Source organism: Leuciscus leuciscus (genome assembly GCF_965113295.1).
Source record: "Leuciscus leuciscus genome assembly, chromosome: 8".
Taxonomy (NCBI): domain Eukaryota; kingdom Metazoa; phylum Chordata; class Actinopteri; order Cypriniformes; family Leuciscidae; genus Leuciscus; species Leuciscus leuciscus.
Window position 1 is genome coordinate 9,475,724 of NC_138732.1, and position 26,431 is coordinate 9,502,154.

The window sequence follows — 26,431 nt, forward strand, 5'->3', positions numbered from 1 at the left end:
TACTTTTGATACGTTTAACCGTAGATGCATTCTGTATTCAAAACCAGCGTTATGTGTGAGCACCTCTCGAGAACATCTGCAGTTTGACCAGACCATGACCTGCACGGAGCCCCATGCTGGTCTGGATCTCTATGGGGCGACAGTAGCTCTCTACCCTTTCAGCAGCTTAAGGAGGAGAATGCGAACCCCCTTCACATCTGCTAGCCAGAATCAGCACCATGGAGAGAGCCACCTTAATGAACCATGGCACAGAACCCTCTGATGCAAAACAGCAGGGCCTCATTAGGGCTGTTTTTAATTGGGCAGAAGTTCCGTTACTAAGGTGAGAGGGGGTAAAGTTATCAGAGAGTGGGTAGAAGCACGCTGGATGTATTTGATAATTACAAATCTGATCAATTATTTGTTGCTAGAGACTAGGGCTGCACAATATTGTAAAACACGGACATTGCGATATTTATTTCCTGCGATATATACTGAGATATTAAAAAATACAGGAATTTTCACCATATGAGTTGAAAAGCTATATTTGGACAGATTGAATAATTTGGGTAATTTTGTTGGGGAGTTCATCTGCATAGAAAAACAACAACAACTGAAAAATTACTTTTTAATCTGAAGACTTTTTAAATGGCAAAATCCTTTTAATGTAAACGATTTAGGAAAAGCTTCACTGTTAATAAAAAATATTTGTTGAAGTTGTAAATGAAAACAAAGTTTATTGGAGTATGTTTTACAAGAAAATACGATTTAATTCTTTCTACTTAAAAAAAAACATTTATTTCAATGTGTTACTTTCCATTTCTTTGTAATTATTAGTGAAATTTACTAGCAATTTCGGACTGAAATAATTAACTAATTATTTCTAGTGTTGAAAAATGTTTTTTTCCCACAAAAATGTAATTCAATATTAATATGAGTAATTCAACACAACTATAAAATAATATTTATTATGACTGATTATTGTGATTATTATTGTGATAATTGACAATAAGAAATATTGTAATATTGTACTGTAAAATAAATACTCAAGTAATAAAAATAACTATATTTACTGTAAAATGACAATACCAATATTTACACCTTAACTTCTTCAACAGTAACTATTGTTTCATGAACTACACGTGTAAATGGCGCGCATCACTCTGAAAACGGTAGTGCATATATATATTTAATTAAATCACAACCTCTGTGATTTGACAATCGCACTAAGCAATATAAATTGCATATACACATATACATATACATATCGAAGCCCTCCTAGAGACAGGAGAGAGTGAATTACAGAGATTTTACCAGAGTTAATGGGCAGTTTTAGGCAAAATTCATAGTTCATCAGATTTTAGTCTGAGATCATATACAGTAGCCCTCTGGCGTCAGAATGTGGGTCGGACACGGGGTTCAGGTCCAGTTCAGTGGTATCCCAGACAAGTCAGCATGATCTTAGTCAAATCAATACTGGGGCGTGGCTAAGAGGACCCCTGCCTGTGTTTACTTTCCCAGATTACACAGCACCCAGCGTTCCTTCTTTGAGACCCGCAGGAGGCAGCGATATGTCGACAGAGGGATGAGGAAGAAACGATCGATAGCTTTTCCCTCGCAGAGGGGTAGCGAGGGATAATGCTAGCATTAGTGACAGGCACTGGAGGGGTGGATTTAGCTGCAACACTTCCACATTTGCTGGAGGGGGGCGATCAGATTCCCATGACCCCAAACACACTCTGCCATTCACTGGAAGGAGGCGATGCTCACCTGGCTGTTTGGAGATTCTTGCTCGGAGCATCTAACAGCATCCCTAAAGGAGTTGAACTGTTAGGCATGAAAACCAGCATAATGGTGTAAGAACTGACAGATGCGTAGTTGTTGTTTTGTTTGGGTTTTTCCCCTCCTTTTATTCATTCCTTTCTGCTTCTCTCTTTCTCCATCAGAGTGGGCCCTCAGGAGCACATCCATCTCTGCAGGCCCCGGGGCCGTTCTGCAGGCTGTGACTGAGCCTGGGCCTACAGTTGTCGGCCCCACAGGCTCCCAGACACATCTCACCTCAGGCTCTGGATGCAAACACAACACTTCCCCATAGAGAGCTGTAAACAGGCACTACAGATGCCCTTCACTCTGCTATAACTCCTGCTAGCCTCAACGACTGCTTCATCTGTTTTTAAGTGAAGAAATAGAAGTGCAGGCCTTTTACTCAAAGCTCTTTACATGTATGGAAAATGTCAACAGCAAAGAGGAACAAATGTTTGCTCTTAACCTTACAATTACATTGCCTTAACCTTATTTACTGAAAAGCTTAACTTCTGGTATGAAGAACATTTTTAGCTAGATGCATATAAAAAAATAAAAAAAGGAAATATTTTTTAAATATTTAAAATTAAAACAATAAAAATAATAATAAATGAGATTCCATGACAAAAAAATGAGAAAAGAGAAAAAAAATCCAGCTTTTCAACTGAGAAAAAAAGAGACATTCAATGAAAAAAAATTTTTTAATAAAAAATGTAAGTAACTGAATACTCAATAAATAAATAAAATTATCTTAATAGAAAAAAAATCAACAAATATTAATTAAAATATTTAAATAAATAAACAAATAAATAAAGCTACAAATTAAAAGTGAAAAAAAAAAGTGCACGAACAAATACCTAAAAATGCTCAGATATTCAATTAGAACATGCAATATATATATATATACAGTACCAGTCAAAAGTTTGGAAACGTTACTATTTTTAATGTTTTTGAAAGAAGTCTCTTATGCTCATCAAGCCTGCAGTAAAAAAAAAACAAAAAAAAACAGTAATATTATGAAATATTATTACAATTTAAAATAATGGTTCTCTTTTTTAATATACTTTAAAATGTAATTTATTTTTGTGATGCAAAGCTGAATTTTCATCAGCAAGTACTCCAGTCTTTGGTGTCTTATGATCCTTCAGAAATCATTCTAATATGCTGATTTATGATCAATGTTGGAAACAGTTGTGCAGCTTAATATTTTTTTTATAACCTGAGATACTTTTTTCAGGATTATTTGAGGAATAAAAAGTTAAAAAGAACTGTATTTATTCAGAATAGAAATCTTTTGTAACAATATACACTACCGTTCAAAAGTTTGGGAACAATAACTATTTTTTTTTTTAGAAATTAGTACTTTAATTCAACAAGGATGCGTTAAATTGATAAAAGGTGATGGTAACGATTTATATTGTTAGAAATGTTTTTATTTTGAATAAATGCTGTTTTAATGAATAAATGCTGTTAACGTTTTACTCATCAATGAATCCTGAAAAAAGTATTCCAAAAAAATATATTAAACAGCACAACTGTTTCCATCATTGATAATAACTGAGTTTCAAATCATCATATTAGAATGATTTCTGAAGGATCATAAGACAAACACTGGAGTACTTGCTGATGAAAATTCAGCTTTGCATCACAAAAATAAATTACATTTTAAAATATATTAAAAAAGAGAACCATTATTTTAAATTGTAATAATATTTCATAATATTACTGTTTTTTGTTTTGTTTTGTTTTTTAACTGCAGGCTTGATGAGCATAAGAGACTTCTTTCAAAAACATAAAAAATAGTAATGTTTCCAAACTTTTGACTGGTACTGTATATACTGTATATAAAGTGAAAGAGATTTTTCTTAAGTGAAAGTCTTGATATGTGGCACACAAGTCTTATTGGCACACATGGATGATACTGCAACAACAAGACAGTAAACATCCAAGTCCACGCGGAAGCTGGTGCTCCAGATAAGTTACAGTGAGTTAACCTTCTGTTGGAGGCTTGTGCGGCAGAGGGTGAGCCTGTAACAACAGAACCGAGAGGGAAGGTGCTTGTGGTTGTGTGGCTTTCTATTTGCAGGCCTGGCTGTGTTGCTGGTGTAGCGAGAGTTGAAACAGATAGCCCGCGTGTAAGAGGAGAGGTCTACAGCACAAACAGCGACTGTCGTATTTCCCTTCAATCCTCTCAGTCGGCCACTCAAGGTCATCATCGTGTTACGGCTATGATAAACACACACGTACACATTAGGTCGTGGTTGCAAAATTAGTGCTGACATTGTAAGATATGATATGTATTGGAATGGTGGCCCAAGACACATTGAGCTGTGGTGTATGTTTGGGGAATTTTTTTTTATTGCGATCGCAATGTAATTGTGATGGGTCTCAATTGACCCGCAACATGTCATTATCCAATTCTTCCATCATTTCCTGTCATCTCTTACTATACAGAAAAGGCACAAAAAAACATAATAACTTTTAAAGTCCAGGCTAAAAGCACAGGAATGATTGTGTTCGCAATCGCTTCTACGGTTGATGGGGGTGCTTTGGGTAAAAACGGCTCAATAGACTCAGGGTTAATGAGAGATGACCATTCGAGAATGGCTATGGGAACTTTACGCTCCACATCGTCATGGCGACTGGCCTCATTTCACCTGCATCTGTCACTGTTTTTATCAGAGTGCCACCACCAGGGCTAACAGCCGTGCTACTGCAGAATACTCAAAACTCACTCTCTCTTTCCCTTTTTCTTTACATTCCCCTGGTTTCCTTTTCTATTCCACAGAAGTGTGTACGAGAGCGGAATAGGGGGCAAGACGGGTCCTCCTGTGAGGGACAGGATATACTGAATTATTGAACCAGCCAAACGGGCCACCTGCCCCTACACCATGATCATTCATATTTCACATATAAAACACACACGCACACTAAAACATACCTCTATAACATACAGGCCTAGTGTGAATCCAACCTAAAACACTTAAACAATATTTTTTGGCAAACATTTTACCAATGTCAGATAGGAGGAGTGTTATTTTTGCAACTCGAACTAAAACTAGTTGTGCAGAAATTACACACTTCACCTTTAAGAAGTGTTTTTATATGATAATAAAATGCTGCTTTTGTGACAGCTAAGATTGACTGCAAATTATTACTCTAAAAATGGTTAATCAATAAAAAAGCTGCATCACTCCTCTTAATATTCCACATTAAAGCACATTAAAACGAGCTAAGACTTCCTGGTCCTGAGTGTATAATGTCATACATGTACAGTGTCCGCCTGTAATATGTCTCTAACACACACATACATAAAATCTGCCTCTTTAACACCCTTCTGTTCTGCCTCTGACTCATCTCCACTTCCAAGAGCTCATCATTTTTTTCAATTTTACCCAGGCTGCCCAGTAATGTCCTTCTTTTATTGCAAATCTATACTCTTAATCTGGCCGGCACCGATGGGCGAGCAGCTCGATCAATAGAACGCGATTGCTGGGAAGAGTCCAGAGAGGCTGATAACCAAAAACCAGCAGCCACCCCCACAGGGTTAAGCTCTGACACAGACATGCACACATATGTACAAAGCACACACACACACACACACACACACAGTCCTATCACATACAAACATTCAAAATAAGGGTTAAACTGAAGTTCAGACACACATGCACATTTGTATAGACACCATCTTACTCAGACAGACATACACAGGGCTAAGTTCTGACACAAGCACACATATAAATAATAAAGCAGAGGGATAACTCCTTAGAGAAGGACCAGTTGTGAAAATGCTTCTATTTTGTACTATTAATTTAAAAATATTTAAAAATATTTGGATATATTAATATAATGTATATTACATAAAAATAAAATGTAAATATTAATAATATAAATAACTATATATTAAAATAATTGTATGTCTTTTTTCTTTTTCTTTTAATTTATTAAACATTAAAACAAATTCATTGAATTTATTTAATATTATTTTTATTATTTGTAATATTATATTTAATATTATAAATATATTTAAAAATCTTAAATATAAATCATATCCCCCCCCCATTTTTCGAATGCTTTTTTAAAAACAAATTATGTTATCAAAAGAGTAAAAAAGTGAAAACGTTGAATTTTAAAGAAATTGATCTTTCCTTTAAATTTTTTTTTCTTTTTTTGCCAGATTTTCAGTATGGTCTCAGACTTTTGTGCTCCACTCCACGCAAACACACACACACACACACACACACATCTTAAGAACTGGCTTTCCCTTCACTTTCACACATCTACTATTCTATGCTATATGCTATATAGGACCTTCATGAAAGCATGCTTTCCTGATGAAGAGATAAGAGGAGAGACACTGGTGAACATAGACATGGAGCAAAGGTCAGGAAGGTCACATGGAAATGGATGTTAACCCTTTTCTATCATCTCATTTCTCTCTTCGTGCATGACTCAAAATGAAAAGCATAGAGGCGAATTATGATGATCATGTTTGAGGCTGGGTGGTTGAGAGGAAAAAGGAGGTAATTAGACCGGACCCATCTAAGCACTGACAGCGCTGCACAATTTATTGTCCAACTAAGAGAACTCTCTGGACAATCTAATTGCAAAATTAGCTTGTACTAACACCTGTTTTAAAGCTTGCGGAGCAATATTTCATTCAGCCCATCACAAATTGACTCTTCCCTGAGCACTTCTTGATCTATAAATGGCATGTAATGCAAGTGCTTCCAGTTTTGTGTTAGTAAAGGGGTAGTGAGATACGACCCCTGACCTTTCTGACCCGTACTTAACCCTTAACAAGTGAATAGACTCGCCTTTACGAAGCTGAAACAGGACAGGAAGTGACTGTGTCGCCGCAATTGCCTTATTTCCTGTGACAGGCGATAATGGGCCGAAATCAAAAAGAATCAAGTGAAGCTCTTTTGTTTGTTGTTGTTTATCGTCTCCATTAGCAGTAAACATCACGATCAATGGGGCAAAATTGATGAGACCAAACTAACAGAGAGGCAGGGGTGAAAAATGATTCCTTTGAATGCCACCAGGCCTGGCTGTGCTAATGCAAGGGTGCGCGTGCGCGTCCGAGGGCTCTTATTTGTGATGCATGGAGCCGCACAGCCGTGCACAGCAGGTCTTGATTTACAGAGCAGATCTGTGCTTGAAACAAAGGTAGAGATTGTGGAGGGAAGAATGAATGGCCGTCATTAAGCCTTTTACAGTGACGGGCGCTACAGCTGATTTGCATGGTGGGCCGGCGGCCGCCCCTCGCGCCGAACTGATTTATCTGTTGGTTTAAGGAGCTCAGGGCGGCGCTCCTATAAATACTGCCCATCTTAATAGGGCGCTAAAATGCAGTCGTATGGACCGGTCCGCCTTAAATCACACGCATCCGCTGTCACCCGTAAACACTTTAGAATGGGTTTTGGTCAGCGTAATGAGGAGTTCGGATGTGGCTGGCACACACACACAAGCTAGACATCAGCGATTCAGCCCCCACGTAGCGCCATTCATTCAGACTACTCCCAGAGGAAACATTTCAGATGGCAATATCAGCCTCATTGTAGAGAGATGAAAAATTCAAACGCTCTCGCGCACGCTTTTGTCGTATTTTGTCGCGCCTTTGATGGTTCTCTCGCCCAGTCGGTTGTTAGTAAATTGGCATTATTGGTAGTTTGTTTGCCGGCGTGGATGCAATAATGGCTGCAGGGTTTTGTCATTTACTGAGCGGCTAAATAATGGTACATTCCATAAAAGACACCGAGAGCATGAAAAGGTGACATCATCTCTGCAGGTTCGGACCTTACACCAATCAGATGCACTCCATGGCAGCTAGAGGTGAGAAGATTTCGTGTGTGGTTGTGCGTACGCGCTTTTGTAAGTGTGTGTGTGTTGAGAAAGAGGGAGGGTCACTGATTTCCGGCTCCCTTCACTTCTGTCCGCTGGATACGCTCCAAGGCCAGTCTAATGAGCCAACATGGATTTGGTAATGACCCCTGTGCCCAAGGAGGACACTCTCACTGCTGTCCTGTTTGGAAGTGCACACTCTCTCACACAATCTCGTCTACTCCATTCCAGTCATTACAAAACCTCCCTACAGATGCTTTTAGTGGGTAGAAGTCCAGTCAACAGGGTAAAGAGTTTTAGAAACGTATTCAGAAAGGAATAAGCAGTTAGCAAACCTAAAAGTAAAAACATGTGGCATTAACCCAGGGGGGGAGGCAAAAAGGATGGGAATCATGCAATATATTCAATATCTCCAAATGTTTCAGAATCCTATCGCTCCATCTACACATGAACCCCTGCGAGAGCTGCATTTGTCAAGAGGAGAATGTGTATACAAACTTCGCAAATGATCTTTCACTCACTAGTCTGATTGAGGATTTACCCCCAAAATGGACATTAATAAAATATCCAGGTGTCAGTAGGTGCAGGCGTCTTTCCTTTTTGGGGGGCAAGAGGAAGATACAAGATGTTCTTACCTGTCAATGATGACAGGATCAGATGGCGTCTCGTTTCGGTTTCCGCAGCTCTTCTTGTCACAACACCGGCTGAAATGGATAAAAGACATAAGTTACATGCCTATCTAATAGGGTTGGATCAATATCAAAATGTTTTGGTGCGATACTAGCCACTGCGACCTCAGTACAATATTGAATATATCAACACCAAAAACATTGGGTGTCAATAGACTCAAACATTCGACATTAAAATCTGCAATTAGTTGCATAATAATCTCAATTTAACCTGTATTTACAAAGAATATATAATATAATAATATATTTGGATGACACATTTTTTATTAAACATACATTATAATCACTTTTATGATTGTGTTTATTTTTACTCTTGGTTTAGATAGCAAGAAACACAAAAGTGACTGTTTCTTTCTCTTTTTTTCATTTTTTTTCACAACCAGCTTGATGTTCAATTAGATTTTTAAATACAAAATTTGAGAAGAGTGACTTGATTTGGAACCAAAGAAAAAGGACATAAAGTGCTCTGAAAGACCACAGAAGAAAAGAGATTTGCTTTGATGCTTAAAAGAAATGCTCTGCTCTGTTCTGTTCTTTGAGAGGTAGGGATGGAGCTATGTGGTGACCGGCAAGTCTTTCCAAGCTGGTGGCTGCCTGACAGGTCGCCCTTTTTCTCCTCTCGCCCTGTGCTCCAGCTGGGCTGGGCCCCCGCCAAGGTCACTCAGCCAGCCTCTGACAGTTTGGACAGCACCCAGAGAAGTCCTGGTGCAGCGGCTCTCTCCCAAATGCTCCTCTCCGACACTGTCATCACCTCTGCCCTTGCCCATGCCCTCGCCCCAGGCTGGCACCTCATCTGGTGGCATGTGGTTCCCCTAAATACATCCCGCCTTGCCCATTCACCCCTTGCCAACCAAACTGGTGAGACCACTGGTGCCGCCTGCTTTGTGAAAATGGTTCCAATTAAGTTTAATCTCATCAGCTTGAGATCATCAGTCAGAAGAGAAATAGTGTTGCAGTAGTGCTTCCTGCAGGATTTAGTTTTTTGCAGCAAGAGACAGCAATAGCCCTAAGAATTTGGACCTAATAATATAATAAATAATCCCAAATAATTTCCCCCCTAACTATAGCATTGCATAAAAATATTAAATATTACACTTAAAAATATATTTAAAGTTTTTTTTATATTAATTTTTTGTATTTTTTATATATATATATATATATATATATATATATATATATATATATATATATATTCTTAAAAATATGATTTAATATTTATTTTTTTATAATATAACATATTTAAAGAAAATATAGATTTTTTTTATGAATGATGACTAAGCATAATCAAAATTAATCATGAAGCAGCAGCACTCCTGAATAACAAAGCGGGAGACATCAAGTTGGTGTACCTACTCCATTTTTCTCTGCACAGTTTGATAAAATGATGAAGTAGATGCTTAAACAAAAAAATCCTTACCCTCGATTGAGATTAGCTAAGCAATAACTTCAAATCATATTGTATAGATTTTTCCGACCAGTAAGACTCCTGATATATTCATCCTACTTTCTTCATGCTGTCATGCATTAGATTGCCATTTGACAAATAATCCTCACTTAGAGCCACTGAATGCAAAATGATCTGACTTTATGAATCATTTATCACATTGTTTGATCTTTAAGAACCTGAAAAAACATAAACCGTTTCCTTGTTTTCCTGTTCTTTGTGTATGTGACTGTTGCCATAGTGCGCGCCACCATAATTTATTCCCCCAGCTACTTGGAACCATTAGCAAACTTCCAGGAGACCAATTAGCATTGGAAACCCAATGGTGAGGCTGTGGTGACAACCTCCTCAAACTGCGAAAGAAGTGTTATAAACAAACTGGACCCCAGGAGCACAGCCAGGTCCAGAGGGAGGCCCGGGCCCCCGTTCGCAAAAACAAACCTTGGCGGAGCGTCCATAATGTGGCCTTAATGGCGTTCCCTCCAGGGTCTGAGCAGGCTAGCCCTGGCTTGGTTAATGACGAAGGGCCAGAACCACGAAAACAAATGCGGCTCCAACCTTAGGACAAGCTGTGCGGCTGTAGAGAGGCACCTACTCTGGTCGCTCCTACTGATTAGACATAGATTGAGGAACAGATGCTTTAAGAGCTACTTACTCAGCTTGCTATCTCCACAGTGGCCCTCACTAGTCCACCAGACGGACCTCCGGTATACTAAAGTAGATTCACTCAAAAACTAGAAAGGTGGGTTTATCGGATGAGGGTGCAATATCAGAGCGAGGCTTATAAAAAAAAAACAGCCTTCAAAGCTTCCCTGGGGAATCTTAAGACTAACATCAGATAGAGTGGAACATGCTGAAGGGGTAAGATAAGACATGAAACGATAGAGAAGGACAGAGAGAATGGATGTCAATAGAGGGCTTGTTTTCAAAGGGCAAGTGTTGTAATTACCCAGTCAGGCACAGAGAGGATGTAGCCAGGGCTAATCATATGCACCAGGCTGCCTGACTGGAGGGTGAGAGCCGATGACAGACCTCTCCAACACAGCATCCTCATCCAGGCTGGCGGACAGAGACCAGTCCGTGCCCACTGTGCACCACGCGCCATGAGTTTGTAGATGCGCCATGCCAACTATCTGCTGCGATGCCTCATTTGGAGACTCTGAAGTGCCAATTTCAAGTCATTGGGATGACCAGGAAGGACCTTGAATGGTTGAAGGCAAATCAAGTCCTGTCCCATGACAAATTCCTTTGTACGGTACATTACGGAGAACACCAGACTCTTTCTAACTTTTAACTTTTCAGTTAAGAAGCTAAATTTGCACCTTGGATTTGATTTTTAAGGGCATATTATTTCCATCTATAAAAAAACACTGTCATTTGTAAGTCAATTTCTGTTTAATCAATCCATTTACTTGTAGTCTGAATCTTGAAAATGTATAACCACCTACCACATTAAAATATTTAAGCCAATCCCCTGAGCCGCAAATGACATAACGACAGACTGATCGGTTGATGGACATAGTACCCAACCCTCAAAAGCAGTAGACAGGGAAAATATAACAAATTATACAAATAATATAAATAAAAACTCCCTTTTTAATTTATTTGGTATATTAATATTCTTCTAAAGCCTCTCTCATGCAGCGATAGTGAATCGTGATCAGTAATATGAAGAGTAATACTTTTTTTCACATTAAATAATAAAAAAGGAATTAATAAGGCATTGAAAGTGCTTTGAAAGTGAGAAAAGCTGTGCTTGTTATAGAAGTCTCAGGATCTTGTCTAAGGAAATGAGAGGTAAATATGAATTGACTTGCATTGACTATCTCATGGGTGAGGAGAACGTGACACATCTCTGGGTTTTTGTAAAAATTATTTTGTCAATAGGAGCAAATTCATTTTTAATGGTTACAAAGCAGCTAATGGGGCCATGCAAACCAGCTAAATCTCAGAACAACATTCTTAAAATTCTTGGTGTCTGTGAGTATGTTCATGTGGCAATATAGTAACTCTGCTTACAAGAGATGCCAATTAATCTGTCAAAGTCGTTTGCTAAGCTCATTTACCACACAAAGGAAATGATCTCCAAAACAATTGCTATTTATTAAACCTGAAAGGGACCATAGGACACTCATCCTCACGTCTGGGACAAGAACATCAAGTTTGCCATGAACATCTGCTGTGCTTTCAGTCTGTTGATGGGTGTTGCAGGTGAGGCAGACTCCGTCAGGACCCTGATAAAGAGTTCTATCACCTGGGAGTGAGAGACAGGGGAAATATCTCTCATCTCGCTCTCATTAGCGAATGGAAACACACCATTCATCAGGGGAGGCAGTTAATAATCACACTCAATCACATAATGACCAACTCAAACTGAGCCATCATTATGGAAATGGAACCTGTTTCGAAATCATCTACAAGAAAGCTTGGTTCCTTGAGGGAGAAAATAGCACAGAATACCCAACATCCAGTGCTGTGTGGCATAAAACAGGTGAGTTTTCTGGAAGTGATGATGTCCACTTTATAGGGTGAAGCATTTGTGAGATTTATGTAGCACTGGTGGCAGCCAGATGGAATCACTTCAGTGATGAACATAATTAGCAAAGTCCATCTTAATGATTTGGAATGTGTTGAAATTCCCATCAACACTTTAATAACTCGACATGCTCCCCATAATAATTGACTGTCTCTGTTCTAGGCAATTCTCTGTCAGAGCAAAGCAAAGAACATTAGCATTAATTAAAAATATAAAAAATATTGGACGCAAACTGCATCGGTAGTAGGGCTGCAAGATATTGTAAAAATCTGACACTGCAATATTTTGTTAATTTTCACCAGATGACTTTAATAGCTATATTTGGAAAGAATTAATTATTCTGTCCGCTTTAAATCAGAAACTGAGATAAAGTATAGGTTACATTTATGTGATTGAATTATAACGTTTATTTGAATGAATTAGCCTATTGAGAGAGAGAGAGAGAGAGAGAGAGAGAGAGAGAGAGAGAGATGTGTGCGTGAATTACCTGCGTCTGTTCAGCGTCTCTCTACAATTAATGAAGCTGTGAGTTTAATTACTTAAAAAACAGTGACATTACAATCTCCTTGCTGAGTAATTTAATGTTGCAATTCAGCAGCGAAGCTAATTTATGTCGACAGCATGGACAAGTTTTTGTGCTCATGAAAGTTTCTGTGTGCAAGTGATGCAAGTATGTGTGTGTGCGCTTCAATGAAAGCAGCACCTTAATCTACAACGGTGATTAAACTGACTTGGAACTACCAGTGCATTAAAATGTTTTATTTCAAGCCAATCAGAAACGAGTATTCAGACAGAACATGGTATACATTTATTTTATTTAATTGCAGTCTGCAATCATGCAGTCATATCACAATATCCATTTTATTTTGCTATATCGTGCAGCCCTAATCGGTATTCTAATTATTTTTGTCTTCTCGCCACATTGGAGGATTTGTGTCTCCCACCTGCCCCGGGTCTCAAACAAAGCCCTATAATTTCCCCTCTTTACATTATTAACTCTGAGATCCCCACCTGGTCAGCCCCCTGTCACCCAGGACATCAGCATCTGAGCCCCCTTAACTTCCTCAACCCCCCAGCCCTGCTCCCCTACTGGTCCATACCCCCTCCAATGGCCATCAGGCAAAAATTCATGGACAACACCCCTCTATCCAGGCCTCCAGCCACGCAAGCCTACTGTGAACCCATAATTACACTGCATTAAGGTCAATGTAATGAGGAAAGCCCTGTAGGACTTCACAGTGGAGCGGGAAGAATCGTGTAGGCCAACCTATGCAACCCTGCGGTACACCCGTGAGCTGAACTCCCAAACCATATGTTAATATTCTTCTAAAGCCTCTCTCATGCAGCGATAGTGAATCGTGATCAGTAATATGGAGCGTAATACTTTTTTTCACATTAAATAATAAAAAAGGGATTAATAAGGCATTAAAAGAAACTTCAAAAATTGCGGTGTTCAATATGTTAGTGCTTTGAATGTGAGAAGAGCTGTGCTTGTTATAGAGGTCTTAGGATCTTGTCTTAGGAAATGAGAGGTAAATATGAACTGACCTGCACATGATCTCATGGGTGAGGAGAACGCGACACATCTCTGGGTTTTTGTCTTGGCCTTCATAAAGGATTGCCTAAAGGAATAAAGAGAGACAAATGCATGTTATTGCTAAATATAAAAAGTTAAGCAGAAAGATATTGCATATTATTTTTTTATACTAGGCAGAGCAGACCGGGGCTAGTTGTCACACTTTTACACCAGTGAATATTTCCCAGGGTTTTTTTTTTTTTTTTTTAAGTCTTTTTTTTTTGTAGTCACATACCATAAAGTGTTGGCTACCAAAAAAACTATTGACAAATTTCCACAATTATTGTCCAGGAAAAAAAGTTCATTAAATACAATGTGACAACCTACCCCAGAAGTGATTTTTTTTTTTTATATGTATATATATATTTTAAAATGCCTTTATTCCTGTGATGGCAAAGCTGAATTATCAGCATCATTACTCCAGTCTTCAGTGTCACATGATCCTTCAGAAATCATTCTAATATGCTGATTTAGTGCTTAAGAATAATTTATTTTATAGTTATCAATGCTGAAAACAGTTGTGCTGCTAAATATTTTTGAGGAGACCATGATACATTCTTTCCAGACACTTTGAATAAAAAGTTCAAAAGAAGAACATTTATTTGTATTAGAAAACTTTTGTTACAAATGTCTTTACAGTCACTTTTGATTAAGTGAACGAGTCCTTGCTGAATAAAAGTAATTTAAAATTTAGTGGTAGTGTAGTTTGGAAGATAGTATTCACTAAAATGATTACTTTTTTAAAATCTTTTTGACACTTGGCTGAGCCCTCCTTTAGCTCATCCTGAAACCAGCGATTGCTCAAGATAAATGCTTAGGATGTTGACACCTGGTCATTAGTCATGTTTTTGGTTCGAAGCATGCTGACAACTTTAACATATGCTTAAAGCTAAATCTGGTCATCAACGGTTGGATGTATGCAGCGATCTGAGGGGGATCCAGACTCTGCTGGAGCTCATGTGGAGTAACAATCTTCCCATTCTCCCCATCAGCATCCAACCCGAGCAGCCAGATGGCCAGCCAGGCCCCGAAAGAGAGGCCTCCTCCCAGGCATCCGTCATCGGGCTGTCATGCCTGGCCTGAATGACGGATGATCGGTGCATATCAAGGAAGTTAAAGGACTCACCCCCCTTCCAACCAGACCTCATCCCAATCACCGGTAAAGATGAATCCATCATAAACACACACACATAAGAAAAACGCAAAACACAATCCACCTCAAACTATCCTCCATCTTACTCGACTCAGTCAGTCAGTCGGCCAGACGGGGTTGACCCAACGCCCTAGGGAACAATACTTTTAGGATAACGACCACTTCTACATTATTGATCTTTCTCTCCGCTGCCTATGAAAGTCTCTTCCTCTTCATCACCATCCTCCAAATCTGTCGAAGGGGGAGGGGATTTGGTATCGGAGGGGGTCGGGAGGTGGATCGGGTCGATATTTATATATCATCGTTCTTGATTCACATCGCTGGCGCCATATCAGTAGTGGCCCCACCCCAGGTCTTCAAGCACGTCTGACTCCAGCGATATGGAATAGTGTTACAACTCTTCCATGAACTCCAAACACACTCTTTCCTGGTTTCCTAATTAAGTCATCTCGCCTTACAAGAAATAATTTGATTAGTAGAACAAAGCTATTTTGCTAAATTAATTTTGGGGAAATGTTTAAATTGGAGGCAGCATAGCTCAACCAATATCCTTATCCCTCGTATTCTCAATTAGAAGAAAAAAAACGTGTCCATTGTCAATCGATATTCGCAGCTTCGCTGTTGATGCACATATGTAAAGACTGCGTGCGCGGGTTGGGAGAAGGATTTTACGGGCACGCACAGCTACAGCCCTTTTTTGTCGTCGGGAGGATTATTGTCTCCAGCGTGTCGGCTCTGCAGCTACATTAAGGCCTATTGATTGGTCTCCGGGGTTGATGCTTTGTCGAGGAACTGGTTGCCATATTGATCTGAGACAGGCTGACACGCAGTGACAGTGGGACCTGCTGGGCTGGGGAAAGGATAGGCCATGTGAAGACCGGAGGGGGTTGAGGTCTGGTCCATTTTATGACGGAATGAAGAACGCAGGTGCAGAACTGAGTTCGGGGTATGAGAGGCATCTCTAATGGCACTTTTATTTGCACGTGGGGTTCATATCACATGCACTTTAAGTCATCTCAAATTTATGTGGGTACAGCGCTTTTCACAATACATGCTGTTTCAAAGCATTTTCAAAGCTTTTTAGAAAATCATAATGTTAATGTTTAGGATATCTTAATATCTCCATGCCTTATAGTCGCATTTAGATCTGGGCATTAATATAATTTTCATTTTGGGACAATACAAGCAATCAAGCAGTTGAGATTTGTTATATAGTATCGCTTTACGTGAATGTACTGTATGTATGCAGATAAAGTTGAATTATTAATGAATTACTATTATTATTATTATTATATACAACTTTATGTAGAGAGCTGTGTGATAATAGTTTACAGTTTTCAACGATATAAACAATCACGCAGCCAAGATTTGCTATAGAGTATTGCTTTACGTGAGGATACTGTATGTACGCAGGTAAAGTAGGATGTACCACTATATATCCAACTTTTAATAAATCAAGTGCTAATATAGTTAACATTTATCGACGATAGAACAATCAAGCAGTTTGCTATATAGTACATACCGCTTAACGTGAGTTTGCATGTATCCGGGCAAGGTTGGATATACTTATTGTAGTTGTAGTTTTATAATATAATTTAATACATTTTAGTTATTAACTCATTATCTGGTGAAATTTACATTGTATACACTTTACAATGCAACTTTCAGAGTGGAGAAAAATTTCAACAACAATAACAACAAAAAACATTGCAAAAAAAAAAAAGAAGTACTTACCTGTTTAGTCATGGAGTCTATTAATCGAACGAACAGATCCTGTTCTGTCCTGATACCTACAAGTTTAAATGGTATAAATATATATTAGGCACATAAACATGCATCTTGGACACAAAAATGTTCTCATATGCTCTGCATTTAATGCAATCCTGCTCAGTTGTATAATAAAAAAAATCTAATGTGCCATATTTCAACACAAATACTTGTAGAATCAAGTGTGTGTTCAAATTAAAAGGCTCTTTGAGCAAACAAAACAGAAAGCCAGCCCCAAAACGCAGAGTCCAATTGTTTTGACAAGTCGAAATAAAGGGACTAAATTCTTATGAAAATCGTGGAAATTAATTTGTTTTATTATTCTTTTCCCCACAGTACGTTTATGCACATTCTGTTCTGTTTGTCGTGCTGACTGAGCTATTCCGCTAACGCTTCTTAGCAAAAACAAACTCGGCTCAGTTTTTCTATTATTTATGATCTTCCCGCCTTAAAGTGTGAGAGCTTGCTTTTCTCTTGCCCTGCTGTCTCTGTGCTGGTGGATGACAGAGAATCCACATCTATAGACAAATCACTCATCACTAGCTGTTAGCATTACGCTAAGGAGAGCAGGAGAAGAGAACAGTCTTGTATTAAGTCTTTGGTTCTGAATCTTCTTATAGCATACATGTTGAGTTGAGTCACACTTTATGATAACTTTCATTTTAATTTTCAGATATTTCAAGGTGGCATTGTTTAAATGTACATTAAAGGAATTTAACTTCACTTAATTTATTCACCCGAATTTCGTTTCAAACCCAAATCGAATGCATCAGTCAGAATCATGAATGAATCAATCTTATTTTGTGAAAAGATTGAACAGATTTCTTGAAAAGATCCAACTCAAAGTAATTATTTCATCCTTTTTGAATCCATTGTAACTATATGAAACAAAACGCAACCAGCATTTCTCGTTTTGTGGTTGACAAGAAAGAAAGTAATATGGGTTTTAAACAACATGAGGGTAAATTATAACATAATTAAAATTTTTGGGTGATAATTATTTGACTGAAGATCTGTTAAGCGCTCAATAGTGTACCAATGTTAAATATGGATATTAATGAAAGTTACTTTAAAGGAGGTCATGACTGTGTAAGTCAACAAGTTGTTCTATATATTGTTCATAGTTGTTCACATATTATGCAAACATAGTAACACATTTTTTTTACTGTTTTTGAAAGAAGTTTCTTATGTTCACCAAGGCTGCATTTATTTGATCACATAAACAGTAAAAATTGCAATATTGTGAAATATTATTAAAATTGAATAACTGTTTTCTACTTTAATATACAATTTATTCCTGTGATGCCAATGTACATATACATTATCATTAATTTAAATCACTTATATTGACAAGTGTAACATCATACCTGCTCTTACAAATGTGGCCAGTCAGTATATACTTACTAAGAACTAAGAGCTCAAATGAGACCATGTTTAACGTGTCTGTGAGGGTGAGTAGCGTGGAATGACATTAGACATGAGCGTAAACTGTGAAAGGGTGGCAAATGTGTTCAACAGCATGAACTCCTCTCAGGATAAACAGATGGAGCTCTCAAATACTCTCCCAGATGTGATGAGACATGTTGCATGATTGTGGTTACATATCGTTTACAGTTGGCCTCGCTCTGCCTCGCAATATGTCTTTGTTATTGATGGGATATGGAAAGGGGTTTGGAGGAGCAGTATGGGTCTCACCGTTGCTGTAGAGAAGCTGTAACCTGTAGTGGATGCCATTGTTGGTCTTCTCACCGTTGTATTCCTAAAAGAACACAAAAGCAAGTAGGACATGTATGAGAATAAAAAACAAAACTAACATACTGTGCATATACATGTGTGTGCTGTGCTTATTGGGGTAATTTATTAAAGCATTCACCATCAAGACAGGTTATCTAAGCACATTGACCTTCAGATCTGAATTGTGAATGTCATACTGCTGGTAATGACTTATGAAATCACTGTCACTGTGGCAACAATAATTAGCAAAAACTACAATTAAATAAGAATACATTCACAACTAGATGTTTATTTGTGCAGGTTTAGCAATCCATTCTTCTATGTAGTTCCTTATAGTCTTGAATACAGAACAGTTAACCGCTTGGGGTCGGTATAATTTTTTTATGTTTTTGTGTCTTTATGCTCACTGAGGCTGCATTTATTTGATCAGCAAATAAAGTAAAACAGTAATATTGTGAAATATTATTAAAAAAAAATTAAACTATTTTCTATTTTTAAACTTATAAAAATGTAATTTATTCCTGTGATGGCAAAGCTGAATTTTCAGCATCATTACTCCAGTCTTCAGTGTCACATGATCCTTCAGAAATAATTCTAATGTGCTGATTTGTTGCTTCTTTGATAAATAGTAAGTCCAACAGAAAAGCATTTCTTTGAAATCGAAATATTTTGTGAAATTATAAATGTCTTTATTGTCAATTTTGATCAATTTAAAGCCTAAACTTTTAAAGTCAAATTTTTTTATCTTACTGACTTAATTTGAAGGCTTACTTCAAGTCTTTGGTGAGTCTATCAAAATCATTCACTACGAAATTATTTCAAAATCACAGCACAAGAACTCCAGTCCATCCAAACGTGAGCCTAATTTGATGTCACTTTTTTTGGACTAAGCTCGTGTGAGGTTTACGTTTAAGCATCACATCCCGGCTTCAGGTGAGTTATTTTCCCCTGATGTAACATCAATCCAATGAGACGCAAGAACACGGCACACCCACACATGTCGTCAGTCTCTCTCTATCTCCTCACTGCCAAGTTTAGTGGTAGTGTCTTGGCAGCGACCCAGGGTGGAGTGGAGGAGTGTGTGGAGGGGATGCTGGGCGGGGGTTATGGCGGAGGTGAACGGACAGCGAGGACAGAGCTCTGACTCTGCCAGCTGGACCCCGTCCCGCATGACTGTGGGCGGAGCTGTTCTCTGTAACCTTTTACTGAGAACAACCCCCCGACACACACACCGTGAGGTGAGCAGGACTACCCTCTGACACACACCGCGGGCTAGCAGGTACAAACACACGACTGAGAATCAGACTCAGAAGAAGAAGAAAATAATGTGCGCTAAAAATAAGCTAAACACAGTGTTTTATTCTAAAAGCTGAATATTTTTGAGTTAAATTCAATAATAAAAAAAAGTGATAATGCTCATAAGATAAAGTTCATAAGAACATTTAATAAATAATGCTTTGAAGTTAATAAGAACATTTTATATAATATTGTTAATGCACTTCTTATGAAAAAAAAAGTGGTCTCATTGCTGCCCCCTAGATGTATAATTTGGTACAGCTACTATTGAGAATGGGTGAAGCCCAGAAGCTAGATCTCACTTATAAATACTGCAACTACACAACAAAGAAACAAAAATTGCAACAAAAATGTAACAATGTGTGTAAACAGGAAACATTGTTGCAGAGGATTTGGGAAATGTTGGTTTGGTTTCATAAAATGAGTATTTATATTAACAGCATCGTGGAACAATACGTCCAAAACACAATATAATAATTTAAATTATGAATGTGTATGATCAATAAGTATTTATTAACTTACTTTTCTTTTCTTTTTTTCCTTCTTACCTTTACATTAAACATTGTTGCAGAGGGTTTTGAAAATGTTTAGGAATTTGTGTTGTTGTAAAAAAAAAAAAAAAAGGTATTAACGTACATATGTGTGTATATATATATATATATATTTTTTTTTTTTTTACTTTTACTTTTTAACGTACAAACACTACAATCAAATTCATTTCTGACAATAAACAATGGTTTTGACCTATGCAACAATAAAAATAAAAATAACCAAAGTGTGAGATGACAAAATCTTTGTCTCACATTTGAGGTTTTCAGAGATTTTAAAATAAAATCTACGATAACTTTTCGGCTTTATCAGAATTACTTTGAGGTTTTATTCTAACACAAAAAAATCTTCCAAAATAATTTACAAAAAAAATGCATCTAAAAACAATTATACCATTCTTAGCATGTTCTCTAAGTTCAATAAGCAGCACCCCAGCATATCGCAAACCCTGTCGCGTTGTGGAACGGCGTCTATTAGTGACAGAGTGCTTACTTTGTCTTTTTCCACAAAGTCCACGTAGGAGGTTCTCTCGATCTCGACGGGCTGTCCCTGCCGGTCATACAGGGCCAGCACAAAGTGGAAGAAGTTTGACTTGCGCAGGTTTGAGGGAGGCTGCTTCTCGTAATGGGCTCTTGCCAAACCCACACCACTACGAGAGAGAGAGAGAGAGATGGAGAGAAAGAGACAGAGAGATTAATGTACTGTAACCCAAATAATCACTCAAAACATGAGCTTGCAGAAAGATGAAATGGCAGTTTCACATGAACTTTCACAAATAATATCACATTGCATATAAATATATAACGCCGTGTTGTTGAAAAGTCACCGCAACGTCAACATTTTAAAAATCTGCATGTAATTCACAACCCTTTTCTACATGGGAATATGCCCATGTCCCATGTATCTTTATACGACAATCCCGTAAAATGACAAAGACTATAGGAAACACAAACAGGAAATTACTGTGGTTACAAAGAGAGATAACAGGACATAACTGAGAGGGGTTAGAAGAGAGATATTTGGCTTGTTTTCTCATGCCCTGTGTGTGCCATGAACTCTATTGTCTGCCCCTCTCTGCTCTGCCACCTCAACAATTGGAATCTGGCGCAGATCGGGGACCCCAGAAGGCACCGTCTGCCTTTGCGGCTGCCAATCGCTACTGGGTACGGCTCGCCTTGGCAACTGCTGCGTTCCTCTTTCCCTGACCTGTCAGTCAAACCTGCTCGGGCCTCCCCAGGGTTCAGCCGATAGGAGACTCCATCCTGACTCGCGCACTTGAGCATCGATTAGAACGCGTGGCAAACTACGGACTGACAGAGACCGAGGATCCTCGGGCAGCCCGAGAGGAGGAGGCCCGCACATCTACGCCAACCCTACACCTCCACCTATCAATCAAACCGTCAGCCCTGGTCCACTGACGCAAGCACTGATCATCTTTCCATAGCCATACCTGGATCAGTGGACACATGGTCCTCAGAGAGAGATAAAGGCCTGAAGTAAAGGAAGGAAGATTAAAATGCAGGTGATCTGTATTTTTAATAGGGTGGTAATGCATGCATCCCTTCCCTCAAGCAGAAACTGACATCAAGCACTCAGTCTATCTCTTAACACTTTTCCAACATTACATTTTAACAAAGAAATTTGACATGCGTTAAAATATTCATTAACAACAATACATTTAAATTATAAATAAATCATATAATTATTATTAAATATGTATGTATTATTTAAATGAGTGATAATGACTTGTTTCAAACAGGTTTCCCGAACACATCTGCCATTGGTTGCCAAACAGATAGTCCCGCCCCAAACGCACAGTACTGATTACCATTTTAATTAAATGCTAAATAAAAATCAAGAAATACTGAAATTATGTATCACATTTGTATGATAACAATAAGAAATGTTTCTTAAGCACTAAATCAGCATATTTAGAATGATTTCTGAAGGATCATGTGACACTGAAGACTGGCGTTATGATAATGAAAATTCAGCTTTGACAGAGGAATAAATTGCACTTTAAAATATATTAAAATAGAAAACAGTTGTTTTAAAATGGTAATAATATCGCATGATATTGTAGTATTAGTTACTATGTGGTATTATTTAGTATTAGTATTATTTAGTATTATGTAGTATTAGTGTATTTTTGATCAAATAAATGCAGCCTTGCATAACATGAGGCATGACTTCTTTCATAAACAATAAAAACGGAGAAAGTATTTTGACATAATTAACAGAAAAAAATGACATCACTTTAAGTCAAAACAAGCGCCCCGTAATATTTACAATTCCCTGAATCATTAAATGAAAAAGTGCGTAATGTTCACAGACGTAAATTGCAGCTGTCATTGTTAAGTCAGTTCATTATTTACTCGTTACCCTGATGAGGTGGGCCGAAATGCATTTGAATCTCAAAAATATGCTCATACATAAATATTTGTTCATCTGCTGAGCTCGGGGTGGGGAGCCAGTGTTTTGGAAAGCGGCCTGCTCTCTGTCTCCGCTCGTTGAGATATTCCCCTGATAGGACATTAATAAAGCCTGACCCCTCCCCAGTACTATTACTAGGGCTTAATGCTTCATTTGTATCCGAGCCTGGTGAAATCTCATTCGTGAAGTTGAGGTTACTACACTGAAGGCAAAAACAGCTTTCACAGAAGAGGCTGTGGGAGGGGGGTTCTGGGAGGAGCACTTGTAAAGCGGATGACTTCAACGTAAATGGGAAATATGATCTTCTTCATCTGTAGTAATTGATTCGCAGTGAAGATCTTTAGCAGTCTGACTGGTCAGGGCGGTGCTAAGTCTGACAGATGCCCTCTAAATGCAATACGAAAAAGGCATTCAAAATAAGAGAGTAAGACGAGGGTTCATCAAAGATCACAATAACATTAGGAGAAGTGTATTATTTAATATACGTCAAAATAATTTTGAAACAATTGTTAATGGACATGTATCGTGTCGACTGCCAATTCTAAATAATATTTTTAAATCAAATCATCGAGATAATAGGTTCAAATTTATATGAATGATAATGCAGTGTGACATTTTTAAATTAGCTCCATGCATAATAATTATAAAATAATATATACTCTGTATATGAGTTCCAGAATAAATATGGCATATATCGCACAACAGGATACATCAACAGTCTGGGCCCAGGCCCAGATCCTGCATCTGCACTGCAAATGCACAAGCACATGCAGGGCCGGCCCTGACCAATTTGCTGCCCTAGGCAAGATTTTACCTGGCGCCCCATGCATCACAGCCCATTTCACCCCGTCATTGTGTTCATGATTTAGCATATATATATATATATATATGGGCCTATATACACACACATTACAGCCTAAACACAAATACCAAGAGCATTACATAGCATTCAAGTCAAGTCCCCATTATCTTTTATAGCACGATTTACAATAAAGATTTAATGTGAACTTTGCTATTTTGAATAAACCTGTACATAAATATCATTACTATGCCATAAAATGTACAGGCCAAAAGTTTGGAAACATTACTATTTTTAATGTTTTTGAAAGAAATTTCTTCTGCTCATCAAGCCTGCATTTATTTGATCAAAAATACAGAATTTTTTTTAATATTGTGATATATTATTACAATTTAAAATAATTGGTTTTCAATTTATTATACTTTAAATTATCATTTATTTCTGTGATGCAAAGCTGAATTTTCAGCATCATTACTCCAGTCTTCAGTGTCACGTGACATCCGGTCTATCACATGATCCTTTAGAAATCATTCTAATATGATGATTCATTATCAAAGTTGGAAACAGTTCTGCTGCTTAATATTTTTTCATAACCTGTGATACTTTTTTAGGATACTTTGATAAATAAATAGTAAAAAAAAAATTTTTTTAAATGTTTGAAAAATAGAAATCTTTTGTAACAACAATATACACTACTTGTCAGTAATTTGGGGTCAGTTGTTTTTTTTGTTTGTTTTTTTTTTTTGGTTGAAATAAATCAATATTTTTATTCAGCAAGGATGTGTTAAATTGATAAAAAGTGATCGTAAAGATGATTTATATAATTAGAAAATATTTTGTATTTTATTTTAAATAAATGCAGTTCTTTTTAACATTTTATTCATCAAATATATTAGGCAGCAGAACTGTGTCCAACACTCATAATAAATCAGAATATTAGAATGATTTCTAAAGGATCATGTGATAGACTGGATGTCACATGTGACACTGAAGACTGGAGTAATGATGCTGAAAATTCAGCTTTGCATCACAGAAATAAATGATAATTTAAAGTATAATAAATTGAAAACCAATTATTTTAAATTGTAATAATATATCACAATATTTATTATTTTTTATGTATTTTTGATCAAATAAATGCAGGCTTGATGAGCAGAAGAAACTTTTTTCAAAAACATTAAAAATAGTAATGTTTCCAAACTTTTGGCCTGTACTGTATCCCCACAACTGCACAACTGTAGAGTAAAACATTAATAAAAAAGTGATAATAAAAAATGCGTCTTAAAACTGACATGATTGTTACAAAACCACACAGTCTGGGGACTCTGGAGAACTCAGAACAACTGCTAACATTAAGTTTAAGGTAAAAATAACTGCCATGAAATTATAGTATCTTACTCCTATGCCATAAATTGTTCATTCACTACATCACTTTACCTCTGTCTTTATCCCCTTTTATCCTCTTCTCTTCTTTTTGGCACTGTATCTATCGCAGACTATGCTCATTAATAATGTGTCATGTAAATTCGGCCTTCCGTCACAATCAGGAAACTTTCACCGCGTCTAGAACTGGCGCGAGCTGTCAGGCCCGTTTCTACGAGCTGTGTGTTAACAAAAGCAGTGCTGTCTACATTGGATGCGGAGTCGCGCACGCTACACAACAAATTACCAACAACTGATCGCGCGCGCGCTCTGTTTCTGACGCACTTCAAGCACTCGATGGGCGGGGGACGATTGGTGAGCCGGACTTTTTTTTTTTTTGTGGTAGTATTTCGAATTAATGGTTTTAAAATAGTATTATATATAAAAAAAAAAAAAAAATTAAAAAAAAAAAAAAAAAAATTCACTCGTTCACTCATTCTGGCGCCCCTATGGATGAGTGGCGCCCCTAGCATTTGCCTATACCGCCTATGCCGCGGGCCGGCCCTGAGCACATGTAAACACAAATTATCACCTTCACATCGGAAGACAGAACTACCAAAATTTACACATTTGTGGGGGAGCATCACACTTAAACACACACGCATTGCATCATGAGCTCCTCTCCATTACCCCATCAGCTCGGTTACAAAGCCAGGCGTCATGTTTCTGATGGGGTGAAGGAGAGAGAGACAGCGTTCCCGCACACTCTCGCAAAGCACGGATCTTTACGTGCAGGAAACGATCGACTCGGAAAGCTTGTTAGTGTTATTATTTTAATTATGTTGATTGCTGCCATATCCACTCCAGCAGTTCTGAGTCAGAGGCAGGCACGATTGGTCGGCTCTCACTCGCTCTGTATTGAAATAACTGCAATCGAGGTGACAAACACACACACATAGACAGCAGAGCTGTGTAAATCAGTCGCTAACGGACGGCTACGGCACACGGTCTCGCTACGGTCTCCGTTAAACACACTGTTTGACGTCTTCTCGTCACAGAGCAGAGAGAAATAAAAGGGAAAAAAGCATGCAAGCCAGAAACAACCACAGTTCTGACACAATTCTGGACGTAAAAACACCCTCCACTTGAAGACTTTTATTTGAATCAATAAATACAGTCTCACAGAACCGCTTTAACAATAAACCATTCATAGCAAGAGCTGAAGGGTTTGTAATGATGACATTTCAGAATACAAGAGCGCCGTCTTTCTTTATGCAATGGCAGTCGGCGCAGTCTGCGGCCCTTTGCACACTGCAGGCTTAACACGATACAGCAAAGTCTAATTATGTTAAATGAAAAAAGTAACCCCAGGCTAAGATCCTCACAGCTCAAGGGCCTGAACACTTGAGGGAAATAGATACTAAGCACAGAGACTCTCAAACTCTGAAATCATCAGCTAATGAACAT

The 26,431-nt window shown here is 37.9% G+C and overlaps 1 protein-coding gene across 5 annotated transcripts in view; it reads right to left on the reverse strand.

The window, feature by feature from the left end:
* Positions 1 to 26,431, reverse strand: part of LOC309504396 (transcription factor COE3) — a 107,270-nt gene that overhangs the window by 71,210 nt on the left and 9,629 nt on the right. For all 5 annotated transcript variants that reach the window (XM_082177468.1, XM_082177465.1, XM_082177466.1 and 2 more), the window contains exons 2-6: positions 20,863 to 21,019; positions 18,487 to 18,550; positions 16,759 to 16,814; positions 13,844 to 13,917; positions 8,262 to 8,330 (exon numbers count right to left, since the gene is read on the reverse strand). In XM_082177468.1, the coding sequence (XP_082033594.1) occupies positions 8,262 to 8,330; positions 13,844 to 13,917; positions 16,759 to 16,814; positions 18,487 to 18,550; positions 20,863 to 21,019 (420 nt within the window). The remainder of the gene's footprint in view (positions 1 to 8,261; positions 8,331 to 13,843; positions 13,918 to 16,758; positions 16,815 to 18,486; positions 18,551 to 20,862; positions 21,020 to 26,431) is intronic.